Raw genomic sequence first — 16,927 nt, 5'->3', positions numbered from 1 at the left:
AATTAATTAACACATAATTAAAACAGAAATTCATTTTACAAAATCACAAGTTATGGCTATTTCAAGGTAACAACTAGGTTTCCTCTATTGGCCACCACATAAAAAGCCAAGCATAATCACGTGCAAATTAGCACATCAATTTCTTAATTTATACACAATTTTTTTCCCCCCTATTTATGATAATTGATCGCACATGACATGACAAATGATTGTAATTTTACCTCCTACCCATATGCAGATTGGTTAATTTATAGCCCCACTTGAATTGTTGATAATAATTTCCTAATTTTGTGTACTTCAATTCCTTTATTGTAAAAATATTACTCTTTTTGCAAAAGCCCATATCAAAACAATAAAATATTAAGGAAATTATTGTCTCGCATAAAATTTAGAATATATTTCAGCTAGGTTAGTCTCAGCATGAAGGCTTTTTATACACTAAATCTATTTTTCCGAAAAAAGAGTAAAATAGTTACTATATTTAAATATTTATGATGAGATAATTCAAAAGTAGGAATAGAGATTTTTATGCTGATTCAGAAAGCTGAAGCGCGGCATAAAACAATCTATAAATGAACCAACACTTCATTTTCTATCAAATTTCTCTTCTTCTTCTTCTTCTAACTGAATTCCAAATAGTTACGCTAATCGGTTTTTAAGAGAGAGAAACAGAGTAGATGACGGTTACTCATCCGAATCACTTGCTCCGGTAATGTAAAATTTCATATTTCACATTATGTACGTGTATTTGTAGTGTTGAATTGCTGATTATTGTATGTAACGGAAATACGGATACATACAGGTATGGATTTACGATGAATTTTCCTATTCTGGTGCTGTTCTTCGCTATTTTTCTCATTGCCCGATCCTCTGCTCTTCAGGTAGTTTGATTTTTCTGAAGTGATTCAAAAAATTCTGTGTGTAGATCGTGTTGCGTGTGTGTGTTTATTTATGCAGCTTCTTTGTGGACGGTTACAGATAGGAGATTTCTGCTTGACGAGCAAAAGCTGTGACGCAGGGCTGCACTGCGAGACTTGCCTAGCGAATGGCAATGTCAGGCCGCGGTGCACTCGAATTCAGCCTATCAATCCTCTTTCCAAGGTATTATCCGTCAAATTGCAGAAAAAAATTGATTACTTACTGTGTCGAGTTGAATTTGAAGGAATCTTGAGGTGATAAAATGCCGATCGTAGTAATTTGATCTAATCTGATTCGAGTGACTCAAAATTCATTCATTTCCCCAACTTGATTTCTGATTATGTTTTGGTGATTGATCTTGATATGATCGGAATTCAGGTGAAAGGATTGCCGTACAACAGTTACACGTGGCTAACCACTCACAACGCATTTGCGAGATTGGGGGTGAAGTCGGCAACTGGAAGCATAATTCTATCCCCGCAGAATCAGCAGGACTCCATTACCGATCAGCTAAACGTAAATCATTTATTTTCGCCGATTCTATTTTTACGCGTTTTATTTACTTTTCATCTGAATATGCGCTGTCACCGGGAAATTATGTGTCAGGGGGTAGTTGGGGGCGTGCATAAAGACGCCGCAGTTTTGCTGTTTTCAACTGGTGGTGGATGAATGTTTGTTGGCCGATTAAATATTTCAAGTCATTCATAATAATATCATTTTGACTTATATAGCTTTTACTTAATGCTTTGACGGGGAGAGTACTAATTACAGTAGTGCTTGGTTTAGTAGTGATGGGAAATAATCTGCCAACAAGAATGGTTACCTTTGAACTTTTTGTCTTTCATGAGTTATTGTGGCTCTCAAACATGAACTTGTGCATGTTTTTATATAAAGAATTTTATATATTATTGAAATGAGCTTCTAGCTTGCAGAACATGTTAATGAACGCTTATGCCTTTGCTTCAAATATCAACAAACATGCTTGAATTATGAGGGAAGAATTTGTTGTATCAAAGCAATATTTCTGGGGATCCTAGAATGTAGGACATGTTTGTTTTACATGATGTAATGTATCATGATAGATCTCAACTTATTGAAGACTTTTGAGATTCTCAGCAGTGCACTTTGTCCATAAGCATCTACTGATGTTTGCTGTATTTCATTTTTGCAATCTGGATTTAATTCGTTGGAATTTTCGACACCTTAATGGTTTATATCACAACATGCACTGCAGAATGGAGTGAGAGGGTTGATGCTCGACATGTATGACTTTGAGAATGACATCTGGTTATGCCACTCGTTTGGGGGGAATTGCTTCAACTACACAGCTTTTGTAAGTATATGATATGATACATAAAACCTGCAACTTATCACAATAGTACATAAAATGTTAACCATGATTATATCCAATAACGTTTGTGATACTTGATTCTAATACACGAGTTTTATGTGAAGGTGCCAGCTACAACTGTTCTAAACGAGGTTCGAGTGTTTCTTGAAGCAAATCCAAACGAAATTATCACTATAATTATAGAAGACTATGTTACATCCCCTAATGGCCTGACAAAGATTTTTAATGCATCTGGGTTGAACAAATACTGGTTTCCATTATCTCGAATGCCCAAAAATGGTGGAAGTTGGCCGACAGTTGATGATATGATCGCTAAGAACCAGCGTTTAGTAGTCTTCACGTCCAAATCTTCCAAGGAATCCTCAGAAGGCATTGCATACGAATGGAGATATGTCGTAGAAAACCAATGTGAGTTTGCCTCTCTTGGAAATCACCAACATTTATAATGTTCATTCATTACTAATAGAGTTCTGAACTTGCAGATGGTAATGGTGGAATGGTAGCTGGATCATGCCCGAATCGTGCTGAGTCGCCTGCTATGAACGTAACATCAAGGTCCCTAGTTTTAATGAACTACTTCCCGGATAATCCAGATGTGGCCACAGCTTGCAAACACAATTCAGCCCCTTTAGCTGATATGATGAACACATGTTATCAAGCAGCTGGTAGAAGATGGCCCAATTTCATTGCAGTCGATTTTTACAAGGTAGGAGTACTACTTTTCAGCATTCAATCCAATGAAAATATTCAAAACCATAATTGTATGAATCTTGCAGAGAAGTGATGGTGGTGGAGCACCTGAAGCAGTAGATATGGCGAACGGAGAACGAGCCTGTGGCTGCAAAACTATATCATCTTGCAAGGTTTGCTTATATCTGATTTGGTTTTGGTGAAAATTGTGAAAGAAGGGTGTGACTGAGTGGAGTGGGAAATGCAGGAAAATGCGGCATTTGGAGTATGTGAAGCACCGGAGGCAGGTTTCGATGGAGCAATCAAAAATGGAACTCAGTCCGGAGGGTTCGACGGCAGACCCTTCCAATCACTATGGATGGTCAGTCTAGTTGTTATGGCCATTGTATCACTGTGATCTCCAACTTGGTTCTTCCATTTTTTTTATTTTTTTCTTCTTCTTTTGATTGATTTTATACACAAGGCTACAATGATATAAGATCCAAAAATAGTATAGAATGCAGTTGTAACATTGGTTTCGAAGCTAATGCTAGGCCACATGAACATTGTGCCAGTAGTATATTGAAATTGGATTAAATCAATTTCAATCAGTAAAAAATTTACTAAAAAAATTGTTATTGAATGTTTTAATTTTACAAATTACATAAAAATCAATCATGATTTACTTATTTATTTGAAGTTATAAAGAAAAAAAGCATGATTTATTTAATTATGGTACACCATTGACATTGTTTATACACACCATGCTCTACTTATCTGTAGAAACGTTAGGAACCAGGCAATTTAATATTCATAAAATATTGAAAAAGAAAAACCAGATTAGATGTTAAGGTAAAGCAAATTTAGTTTTTTTATTTATCATACCTCGAATTGCATAATTCATTAACAAGTTCCTATTTACAATTGTTAATAGCAAAAGGCCCAAGCCCATAAAAGTACGAATTCAGAAATAGATTCATCGGGCCCAAATTTAATTGCATAATGGATTCGTTAAATAATTAATCACTGAAAAATGAAAGGAAAGTAACAATGAGTTTCTAATTAATTTCAATAGCACAGGGCTCAAGGCTATGCATAATGAAAATTATTCAAGGTAGATGACATGTCACACAAATTAAACAAAACCAAATGGTTAGTACGAAACTGCTTATTTTTCAATTTTGAACTGCGCACAGTTATCGATGCTAATTTGCTTCCTTAATTGAATCATAGGCTGTAGAATTAAAATAATGATTAAGATAATTTAATCTCTCTTTTTGTTAGTGGCATCAGCGCTACAGAATATACATACCAAAATATAAAGGACAGCATATTCCAAGCTTCAACTTTTTAGATTTTTAATCACCCGAAGATTAAAAAAATGCCTGCTTTAATCTATGTTCTATTGCTTTTTATTACTATAAAAATGTAGGGAAAAATAAAATAAAGCAAAGGGCAGAGTCTTCATTCCCATCGAGGAATTGGATTATTAGGCAATTGTCAAATACAAGTAGCCAAGGTTAATCAAGTAGGGAATTCAAAATCAAATACTCTAGTAGGCTAATTGTTATTTTTTTTTATCTCTAAGTTTCAACGGTTTATTGATTTTACTATATCTCATAATATAATAAAAACCATCAATTTGATAAATAGTGGATAAAATTGAAATGAGTTGCACTTTGAGTCCAAACACTATTATATGATGATATGATATATTTTCCTTCTTTTTTTATGGCATATTATTACGATAACTATGATTGTAGAAGGAATCATTTTGACTCTTTGCCAAGTAAAGGTGATAAAAAAAATGTATTTATATGATTGCTTTTTGCAAAAATTTATTTTGTGGAGAAACAATTTTAGAGGATGCGTTGGTTCAAGTAAGGTGCATTGAATGCAATCATGTCATGAACTATTAGAAAATATAATGGACTCGTGAATGAGACCTTTTCTGAAGTATTATTATTTTTTAGATTTTTATAGGTCCTTTTCAAAATTAAAAATAGTAAATAATATCATAAAATGGACTACTAATGTTTTTTATTTAATTCGGTGTGAAGCTTAAAATTTTAAAAACTCATTTGCTTGCAAAGAAATACTCATATTTTAGTGAATGCGTCGCACTGATTCGGTTTCTTTGGTTGGCTCAACTTTGAGTCTTTGACTACATCAATTGCGTACACTACGCATGCTTATCTAACTTACCAATTGATATGTTTGTATCAACAAAAAGAATATAAATATTATAATATTACTACATGGGACTGTTCGGTTTGCAAGAATGTATTTCGAGATTAAATATGTAGTGTGTTTGATTTATAAAAATGAATCACACAACTCAATCCTAAATGGATAATCATGTGATACTTAATCATAGTTAACTCCCTCCAACTAAAATAATCTCACAACTTAGTTCTAGATTATAACTTGGTACTACTATTTATCTAGAAAACCGAACATCACCTATGTTTATTATTTACAAATAGATATGTTCTTCCTATATAAGGAAGTTTTCTTGAAAAGGTGTTGTATTCTAATAAGAAAACTATGATATTTATCATATATATATCAATCTTCAAGCATTGGAAGTCACACATATATCTCAACCCACAAAACGAAATACTATAAACTTTGTTTAATAGAGTATGAGCATTCATATTATTGGTTAAAGAAAACTAAAGCTACTTTTAACTTTAGTTGAAAGAGTTGTCAATAGCCAAAAAAACCTTTAGTTGAAAGATAAACATATGCTACACGCATCAAATTCTAGATGCCTTGACGATATAATATAGCCCCTCCACTAACTATAAGTCACTAAAACACACACATACACACACACACAAAACACATATTCCCTTAATTTATTTTTCAACTCTAGGCGTCATACAATAAAGTTTTTAGTTTTTTTGAGAAAGAATTGAACCCCATTGTACAAAGCACAAAACTACAAGATTTTGGTTAAAAATATATTAAAAAAGACATAAATGAAAAGAGCTCAGAACCTTTGTTCAAAAGAGGTGAAGTCATATATATTCCCCTAAAAGAAAGTTTCATGATAATAACATCAACAAATATAAGTGATTCAAAATAAAAAATAAAAGTTGAAGATGATCGTATTAGTGATTTTTTAATCACCAAAAGTTAGATGACAACCCCCATCTATAGTGATGCATCAAAAATTGTTGGAAGCCACGTCAATTTAGATTGAAAAAATACCCTAGAGCCCAGACACTACAACTTCCCTTTTATTTTTCAATATCTATAAACTTTATATTTTTCTAATACTTTACTTTTCCATATTATTATAATATTTCATGTACTATATATATCGATATTTAAATTTAGAATATTGAGCTTAAAGAAGAAAGGTTATCATAAAGTATGCAAGAAAAATTTCCAGCCATAGTTTTATTCAACCAATCAGCCAACTCCTTACCTTTATTTCCAATACACTTACTAATTGCCACATGATCATCTTAGGTTTTCGTGATTCTTATTGGATTAGGCTTCAAAAAAAGCATTAGAAAAATAAAGAAGCATATGCCATTATCAAATCACACACACAATCAAAAGTGGATTAAAATCTGATGTGCCTTGGATTTTTTCTCTACATTATGTGTATTTAATTAACTAATCTGATGTGCCTTGTGGATTTAATTGTTTCAAATTCTATACTAATAACCAAATTAATTAGACTGTCTATTGAAGAAGGCAAACACATGTCATATTTGCAGATAATTTTAACAAATTAACATGCATATATTAATTTTTTTTATATACTTAGGCTATTTGATCCTTATCTCTTATTCATCCCTTAACTATTCATGGGCCTCTTCAGTCCATCTCTTAACTAAGAGACAACACCTGCATCCCTCCATCTCTTAACTATCTCATCCCTTAACTATTCATTCAATTTCATTTTTTATTTTTATTTCCAACAAATTCAATTAATAAAAAACACACTTCATTAAATAAAATAAAATTACAATTTAAAAACCTAAAAAAATAAAAAAGAAATAATTTAAAAAACTAGAAATTACAAATTGCACACTTAAATTCAAATCACAAAAAAATGGAGGCAAATAAGCAGAAGGAGTTCTCTAGTGACGATTTATACAAGTGATTGGAGAGGAAAGAAAAAAAATAAAGGAATGATTTATAGAAGTGATCGGAGAGGAAAGAAAAAGAGATGAGAGAAGAATAGATGTGTGTTTGTGTGTAAAATGGAGAATGAAGAGTATTTATAGAATAAAAAATAAATTTTAAAAATTCGACCGTTGAACGGTCATATTACCGTTTTTTAAAAAAAAATTCAAAAAATTGATTTTTTTTTTAATAAAAAAAAATCAAATTATGACGTCATAATTACGACGCTCACTCGCGGGCCGGCAAGTGGGCGTCACGCCGTGCGCCACGTGGCGAGACAGCTCGTCGCGGTGCCCTTCCGCGCACGACGCGGGACGAGATGGCATTTGCAACGGCGTCTCGTCGCCGTCTCGTCTCTGCGGGACGAGATAGGGACGGCGACGAGCCGCACTGCGGATGCTCTTACACGACAGGCCAAGATTTTATTATTCCGAGTTACAAAAGAGCATATAGTAGTATATTATTGCCAACAAAGATTGTCACATGCAAACAAGTTGTGCTAGAAATGTCGCATATGAGTCTGCCCCAGACAACATTTGCAGCACATCATATTTTTTAAAACATTTTTGTGCAATGAGCTGGAGATGTGTGTTTTTCCTATGTTTTAGATAAAACTAGTGAAAAAATTTATAATCACGGCCTAATTTCAGTTCAAACTGATCATATCAAGGAATATATTATGTGTATCACTTTACAATAAGCATATTTTTAAAAAAAGTTAAATCTTTCAAGAGTCCAAGCAATATTTAGTGTTTAAATTAAAGAGGCATGCAAATATAAACTCCCTCCGTCTCCTATTAAGAGTCACACTTTTTCATTTCGGTCCGTTCCTAATTAAGAGTCACACTTCATTTTTACCATAAATGGTAAGTAGGTCTCACATTCTACTAACTCAATTCACTCATATTTTATTATACAACCAATATAAAAAAATGGATCCCACATTCCACTAATTTTTTCAACCAACTTTTTTTTACATTTCTTAAAACTCGTGCCCGGTCAAAGTGTGACTCCTAATGGGGGACGGAGGGAGTATATAAAGCATTCTTTGAAGAGATAATATAGTACTACTACATGATTTATCAATAATTACTATTTACTAGTATTAAGAATAAGTAGTATTACATGCGTCCACTATTTAGAGTATTGGTAATAAATCGAAGAGAGTATAATTAATTAAATGCCGAAAAAATAGGTGAATGTTTATGTAGTGTAGTACTCCATATATGAAGATGGGAGAAGAGTAGTTGTAGGAATATTAAATAAGAAGAGAAGCAACATCTCCGAAACAGGATTTGGCAGAGGTGGAATGACAAGACGCTCGTGTGGAAGCACACAAACTTAACTCCAAAACATCTGACCTGTCTCACGTGTTCAACACTTGTTTTCTATCTATTTTACCACCTTCTAACTCTTTTGAATTTACTATTAATTATACACATTTTTAGAAGACAAAAAGTTCAATTGACAGCAAAAAAGACGAGAAAAGGTCGACAAGGTTGTTTAATTACTATCGAGATCGAGAGTGTATAAGATTAAGCAAACAGGAAGTACTCGTGGAATCAGATACATTGAAAAAGGTTGTCGCTCGTATGAAAGACAAATGCGGTGGAAATGGATCGCAAACGGAGAACATAATCGAATCACAATTACAAAGGATTGGAGTGGAGTTTTCGCAATATTGGATTGGCGATCGCTACAAAGATCGAATTTAATGGAGTTTTTCGATCCTCATGTGATGAAAGTTGGCCCGGTCAAGCCATCCGCCATTGCTATTCCTTTGAGATTTAAAAAGAAAAAAAAAATAGAGCACCATTTTGTATGTGTAGATATATGCATGAACAAGGATATTAATGTAGATGGGTTTAGCCATTTGAAAATATATACCGTGTACATTCCCTCTTTCCTTAATTGCGCCACCTCTAAAAAATGAAAGGAAATTCAAACTCTATGTATTTAAACTCATTAATTTTGCCTTTGACTATCGATCATTGAAGAAGAAACCAAGTGCCCGGCCGGTGTGTAGCATTCAATTTTACTAAACTGATTATTTAATATTCCATCTGTTTGATATAATATGATATATTTCTAAAAATAGAAACGGTCATTATTTCTCTCAATACCTTAACACACTAAATATTACTCTCCTTACTACTATTACATAAAATATGGGTAAAAAAATGTTTCTAATGTATATTGGCACAAAACTATCCCGATCTAGAAGGTATTTAAATCAATAATCTCTCAGTCATAGCACATCATTTTTTCACTACTGTAATCTTACCTGCACTGCTTTAAATATAAAAAAAAATTGAAACTTTTTTTTTATATATTGGTGTGACTAAATTATAATGGCAAGTATACATTTTCTACATAAACATTTTAATGCATAAACCAATGCAAAATTTTTCGAGATAGAAGAAGACCCATGCATGGTTCCAAAATCCCATCATTCTCCAAAGTATTAAAACAACATTTGTACAAATACAAAAAAAAAAAAAAAAAAAAAAAGAAAAAAAAAAGTCGTAAAAGCAAACTATAATAAGGGGAAAAAATAAAATGGAAGAAAAGAAGATGTGAAGGATAAAATATATTCTCTCCACTCCAATGGAGTGATCGTAAGTGACATCAAGTGGTCCGAATGTCGTGTGCCCTACTTGATCAACATCCTAACCAATTATTACTATAATTCTATATCTTCACCAAATACATAGATGGACTAATTATATATAGCTTGTATCCCCAATTTTCAGCATTTTTAAAAGATACTCCACTACATATTTTTTACTTCACTTACAATCCACCTAAGAAATCACATTAGATTTTGTATAATGGGATGTAGATTGAACTTTTATCAAAATAATAGTAAGAGTTTTCTGGGTGAAATTTTTTACATAAATTAATGAATATTGAGAAGAAAAAAGGTCCATTCTTTCCATTACAAGTGAGTGTTAAATTATATTTGTGACGATCGAAAATGAGACACTCAACGAAGTGGCATTAATTTTATTTTATTTTTTTGGTTTGACCATAGGTGTATCGAACCCGCCTTTGACGGAATCCGACTAATCCTACTCGACCGAATTTGCGGATTAAAGCTGAAAGTCTCTCAGCGGATAGTGCTGTTTGAACCTGTGATCAAAGGGTCAATACAGCTCTGCGCTGCCAACTGCACTACAACCTGTTAGCAAGTAATCCTAGTATTATTATTATGCAAAAGAAATCAAAGTGAAGGTGTTAATTTGTTAGAGAGAGAGATGTGAGTGGTGGTTGTTGTTGGGGGGCCAAAATTAAAAGAATTAAAGTGTGGAGAGAGACAAGGTGTCCCCCCGCACGTTCCTCTATTCATCTTTGACCTTTGACCACCGGTCATTCCACCCCCACCTTTAAATATACACACCTTATATCCTGCTCTGCTTCTTCTAATCTAAGTATCTTTGACTGTTATTAATACATTTTCCTTTTTCTTCCTTTCGTTATTGCTATACACTCATGAGTATCAATATTTTTCCTCTTTACGTTGCTTATTTTAGAAAGTATTGCTATCTGCATTTACTATTCTTTGCTCATTTCATAACATAAAAAGTAGTTAGTGGATATAATTCAGTCAAAAATGTATGGTCAATCAAATTAATTCATTCCCCATCTTTCTTGAAAATTACTTGCATTCGACTCCAAGATTGTCGATTTAGTATAATCAAGACTATGATTGCACTTCTTTTCAAAGTTCCAAAAATAATTGCTTTCTCTAGGGTCTTCCTAGCTTATGAGCACTAAATTCATACAACTAACCAACCTAGCTATCTTAATAATAATTGGTCAAAAACACCCAATTGGGTTGCTTTCTAGGAGATTGAAATTGAATACCTGCTGAGAGACTTCTCCTCTTGGGAATCTCCAAACTTGCATAGAATCTTGCAATTCATGCATATGTAGTCATCGATAAACTTAATAACACCCAACCACAAACCAGAACCCTAGCTGCTGCTACTATTCATTTACTAATCACCACAACAAGTAATAGTTTCCTAAATTTTTGACCACTTTTTAATGTATGGGAATTGGGAAATGACCTCACTGTCACACTATTGGACAATTTAATTTGTCATTTTCTCTCACTAGTAATATATACCTACCTATAGATTTGATGAAAAGGTATCCCACGAGGTCACAGCAATTGTTTCTCTTTTGATGAATCTATGTATATATAGTGTTTTCAGTGTTGCAGTATTCAGTTTTATGTAAAGGAGTTAATAAAGCTCATCTACTTTACGTTCTTGCCCAGGCATGCTTCCTCCTGGCTAAACGTGATAAAACCCAGAACCATTATTTCCTTTTAGTATTTGTCATTTTGTCTAGTATTTTCTTTTATCATTATATCTATATATAATTACTAGTCTTCAAGCCTATAACCATATGCTACAACAACAAAAAAATTACTACTCCAAACATTGGAACTTCTAACACACCCTTTACTTCTTGGTCTAAACCTAATTTGGAAGCTTTGACTTAGAGTTTAATGTAAAAAAATGAAAGGTTTGGTTAAACTACTTTAACACAAGCAATCAATGGCTCATATATATTGGTTGTAGTAGTATTATATGGGTGCTAACGTTAGAAAAAAGCAACTTTTAGGTTTTGTTTAAACAATAACATAAGCAAGAATATTCAGATATGGGACAAGTAAAGAATCTATTTATTTGGTTTTGGTACAGTTCTATGATTGCAATCAATGCCGGAAAAAAACAAAAAATCAAACATGCGTGAATGAACCTGGTAAAAATCATTTGCAGGTAGTAAGAATAAATCCGGTAAAAAATCATTTCCAGGTAGTAAAAATGATGAGGGGAAGAAAGAAAACAAAAGGGGTTTTCCTCTTGCAAATAAATTAGAAATTTGAATCATTACATGTGTTAGTATATAAATTCTGAACTATCTTATAGTGGTTGTTCGGTTTGTTAGACAAGATAATCTTTGATTTAATTATGAGATTATTTTAGGTATAGGAGGTTGACTATGACCAGGGACGAAGCCAGGATGTTATAACAGGAGGGGCAAAAATATTAACATGTAAATAAAATATATTATATTATTAAATATAAAGGTATAAGATGGTGTGTTCCTTAGGGGAGGGGCAAATAAATTATTATTTTCTTAAATGTAAGGGGGCAAATAGTGTGAATTTACATATATTAAGGCAATATAATATATATGTCTACATGGTTATGAAAAATTGAGGTGGGGCATTTGCCATATCTCATTCTATAGTAGATCCGTCCCTGACTATGACTAATTATCACATGATTATTTATCTAGGATTTAATTGTGATATTCAATCTTATGAATCAAACACTATATATATACATATTTAATTTTGCAGATCGAACAGTCTCATAATCATGTAAATTTTGACAGTTAGAAAAAAAAAGTAGTATCAAAATCTAGCATAACAAGAATTATCTAGTAATGTCTCAATTCAATTCTAGTACTCTTAAAATTAAATTATGAGTGCAAAACATAATTTTATTTTATGTGAAACTTATTCCACTTAGACAAATTAATTAACTCAATTGTAGTAACATATTTAAATGTGAGGTCACTGAAATGAGCATTATTCCTAAAAATCTAATTCATCAAGTTAAAGAAATTGACCTAATTTAAAAGTGATGAGGGAAGGTGATGCAACCAACCATATCCTCTTCCATACAACAATAGAGATGACCAAGAATCTGAGGAGCAGAATAAACCCCCAAAAATAGAAAAAACAAATGAGCAATGAGAAGCATTCACCTTGATTTAATTCAAATAATGATGTAAAGAGGAGTTAGATTTTGACCAAAAAAGAAATTATTTTCTTTGGAAGAAACAAAGCTGGGCCCATCCCAATCCAGTGTCATCTAATATTCCCCATTCCATTGAAGAAGCTAGGTAACCATGGTTGAGTTAAACCAAGCACACGTGTGGCGGATTAATGGGCAGCACATAGTACAAATCCGTCAGCACAGAAATGTCCGTGTGTTCCTATTCGGTATATAACCCATCACTCCCCTCCCCAACATCCTCAAACAGAATTTGCAGTTAGTATCACTCTTTCTCTAGTTCTTGTCCCTCACTTTCATATAATTTTCAAACAATATACGAATTCAAATATACATAAGTATATTCAAATAACATGCCAGCTGGTTTGGAGCCTCTGGATATCGGCGTGCAGATTCCTTACTATTTCCGTTGCCCGATTTCGCTGGAGCTCATGTGCGACCCGGTAACCGTTTGTACCGGTCAAACTTACGATCGCTCCAGCATTGAATCGTGGGTGGCCACCGGGAACACCACGTGTCCGGTCACCCGGGCCCCACTGACGGATTTCACGCTTATTCCCAACCACACTCTGCGGAGGCTGATTCAGGAATGGTGCGTTGCGAACCGCTCGTTTGGTGTGGAGCGGATTCCCACTCCGAAGCAGCCTGCCGACCCTATTCTGGTTCGGTCTCTGCTGAGCCAGGCCTCGTCCGGATCCGGTTCGTTTAGCGTGAGGCTTTCGGCTCTGCGGCGGCTCAGAGGCTTGGCGCGTGAATCGGAGAAGAACAGATCTGTGATTGCTGCTACCGACGCGCGTGCGATTTTGCTGTCGATTGTTTTCGGCGATGCTGGGGCGATTCCGACGGAATTGAATCTGGAATCGGTTGCGATTTTGGCGATGTTTACTCTCTCTGAGCCGGAGTGTTTGTTTGTGGCGAGTGATTCGGAGAGGGTGAGTTATCTGGTGAATTTACTGTTCCATTCGTCGATCGACGTGCGAGTGAACTCGGCGGCGTTGATTGAATCGATTGCGGCGGGATTGAGGTCGCCGGATCTCCGATCGCAGCTGAGCGGAGCGGAGGGGGTGTTTGAGGGGATCGTCGGGCTGCTGAACTACCCGGCGGCGTATCCTAGGGCGGCGAAGGTCGGGATCAAGGCGCTGTTCGCGCTGTGCCTGGTGAAGCAGCACCGCGAGCGGGCGGTGGCGGCGGGGGCGGCGGAGGCGCTGGTGGACCGGCTGGCGGAGTACGAGAAGTGCGACGCGGAGAGAGCGCTGGCGACGGTGGAGCTCCTGTGCCGGATTCCGGCGGGGTGCGAGGCGTTCGCGGCGCACGCGCTGACGGCGCCGCTGCTGGTGAAGACGATCCTGAAGATCTCGGATCGGGCGACGGAGTACGCGGCGGGGGCGCTGCTGTCGCTGTGCTCGGCGTCGGAGCGGGCCAAGTGCGAGGCGGTGGCGGCGGGGGTGCTGACTCAGCTGCTGCTGCTGGTGCAGAGCGACTGCACGGAGAGGGCGAAGCGGAAGGCGCAGACGCTGCTGAAATCGCTCAGGGACTCGTGGCCCCACCACGACTCCATCGCCAACACGGATGATTACGCCGGAAGCGACGTCGTTCCGTTTTGATTTTACTGTTATATTTTTTTACTAATTCTAACTAGCTTAAAATTTAAATTGCATTTTTAAAGGGGAAATATTAGTTAGCATGATTTGATTTGAGAGGGTTAGTTTAGGCCTTAGGGCGTACATGTATGTATTTGTATCTATCTACTCTTCTTTGGAGAGAGTTTTGGAAGAATGGAAATGATTTGTTGGTGATTGTAATTTGAAAAGTTGAATAGTAGCATTCATTGCAGATTACTAATGTTTGGTGTGATTAAATTTGATGAAATTAATGTGGGGCTTTTATGATGATGAATAAATAGAAGTGAATTAGATATTGAAGTTTGTTTGACCGTGGACTGACGAGAATAATGTCATGAGGCGCATGCATACAAAATCTTTATATCTATTAATAGCCTTTTATTGTTCATCAATCAATTATATGGTGTACACACGCCACCACACACCATGGACAAAAGATTGAAAATAGTACTTATGAAATTTGATTAATTTGGAAATTTTAAAATTTTTGCTGACAAAATCATGCTCATTCATAATGAAACAATGTCTGTTCGGTTGAAAAATCATGATCATATTTTTTTGCCAAGAGATATCCAACATACATATTCAAATTTTGCAGTAGTTTTAAAGTTGCGGGAAGGACTAAAACTTAATGAAATTTATTTTTATAATATATCAATTCTTTTTTAGTTTATTATATGTCAGTATACATTTTGATTCTATGCATCAATTGCGTTTATTGTCACGGTTAAGTTATAAATTCTGTTGGTTTTAGTTGGTTTAAGTGATGATTATTGAGGTGATTAAGAATGAAGGTATGTTTCAAGAGCTAGAAGGTGTAAATTAAATAGAGTACTATTGGATGAATTTACATTGATTGGTATAACAGATGGTTTGTTACAAAATTATGGACAATTGAAATTCTGAAAGGTATATAACTCTATGATATGAAATGTTTAGTGTGTGTTTAGAATTGTGAAGACAAGTTTAATGGAAAATGTCAAATCATGTCTTTGAAACCTGCATATAATGATATAATTGTTGGACTTTCATATGGTCGATTGTTTTCTATCAACTAGTGCTGTGACCATGGATGTATTTACAAAGCGGTTGTAAATAAGCTTGATATTTGAAAAAGGAAACACACATCAAATTCATTCTTACCCAACTCTATCCTTCTCAAACCTTACAATCATTTGCATCACATTAATTGATAACTTAATATCATCAAGAGCCATATTTTTCTATTATTGAAACTTCATCAAGTTCGACAGTTCCTAGTGAGTTTGAGATGCCTATAATATGCAAGAAAGTAATCAAATTAAGAAAAAAAAATAGTAGTTGCTTAATCATTGCATGTTGCTGGCTTCTCGTCAATTTATTTAACTTTTCAAATCATAACTTTAGTATAACTCGCCACGAGACTTATTTTCCGTGAAATTGGTGGTAACGTGAAACCCGGATTTTTTGTTTCAAGACTGCGGTTCGCAGCTCACCACGACGTGGAAGCTGGATTGGAGCTCTACTTAAGTGATTTTTCATTAAACTTGCGTCATATAACTGCCGGAAAATTAGTCTCATGAGACACTTCTGAAATTCAGAAGTTATGGTGTAATTTCGGAAAATTAGTCTCATGAGACAATTCTGAAATTCAGTAGTTATGGTGTAATTCACTGTGTTTATAAGATTGACAACAAGTCAATTAAAAGTTAGTATAGTATGATTTAAATGAATTTTTTCCTTATATATTTGGGGACGATACATTAGTTCGAGAGCAACAGTAAGAGCGTAATTCGTCTTGCTTGAAAAGGATTTTCTCAATTCTACTTGTATAGTTCGTTTTGTTATGATAAAACTTTGTAAGTATAAAATTGTAATCTAGTAGACACTCTAGATTATCCCCACAATTCTCCTCCAATTAAAAAGAAAACGGATAGAATAGTCGAATTCATGTTTGTTCCATATTTGTTTGGTTGCTTAGCTAAAATTATTAGGAGATTGGAATTTTCAAAGGCAAGACAAGGAGGCATAAGAAAATGAAATCTCACATGCGCTTTGCCTTTTGTCCGTTTTCTTGTGCCCAACTCGATTTTGCTCCACACACAATGTTTTTTCTTCAAATTTTTTTTCTTTATTTATTTTATCTCATTTGTTGCGAAAAGGAAGTGAAAGAAAAGAAAAGTTGCTCTTGTAAAATCTGTACATCTATTCCTTCATATGAATGGAGTAAGACAAGCCCATGCATTGGTGATGGCTTATTTTTATTTTTTTTTAAATAACTCAAATTAGAGGGGCTTTGGAGGCCAAATTGGTTCCTATATTTTCAATTGACTTATCATTTTAACGAAATTTAACTATAAATTCATCATCACACCAATATCAGAAAACTAAAGAAATCATAAGTACCACTCCACATAACAATC

General features: G+C 34.7%; 2 protein-coding genes across 2 annotated transcripts; both read left to right on the top strand.

The window, feature by feature from the left end:
* The first annotated feature begins 523 nt into the window (after positions 1-523).
* On the top strand, positions 524-3,512 carry LOC125223819 (PI-PLC X domain-containing protein At5g67130-like). The gene is made up of 9 exons (XM_048127114.2): positions 524-709; positions 803-881; positions 979-1,101; positions 1,297-1,434; positions 2,153-2,251; positions 2,374-2,677; positions 2,752-2,975; positions 3,046-3,132; positions 3,207-3,512. The coding sequence occupies exons 1-9, from the start codon at positions 678-680 to the stop codon at positions 3,354-3,356; spliced, it is 1,236 nt and encodes a 411-aa protein (XP_047983071.1). The 5' UTR covers positions 524-677; the 3' UTR covers positions 3,357-3,512.
* Positions 3,513-13,106: 9,594 nt separating this feature from the next.
* Positions 13,107-14,705, top strand: LOC125218245 (U-box domain-containing protein 26-like). Its single transcript, XM_048119880.2, has one exon. The coding sequence runs from the start codon at positions 13,257-13,259 to the stop codon at positions 14,505-14,507; it is 1,251 nt and encodes a 416-aa protein (XP_047975837.1). The 5' UTR covers positions 13,107-13,256; the 3' UTR covers positions 14,508-14,705.
* The last annotated feature ends 2,222 nt before the right edge of the window (positions 14,706-16,927 follow it).

This window comes from Salvia hispanica, chromosome 1 (genome assembly GCF_029641045.1).
Source record: "Salvia hispanica isolate PSC_SH4W2 chromosome 1, Shi_PSC_v1, whole genome shotgun sequence".
Lineage (NCBI taxonomy): Eukaryota > Viridiplantae > Streptophyta > Magnoliopsida > Lamiales > Lamiaceae > Salvia > Salvia hispanica.
This window is presented reverse-complemented; position numbering and strand designations above follow the sequence as displayed.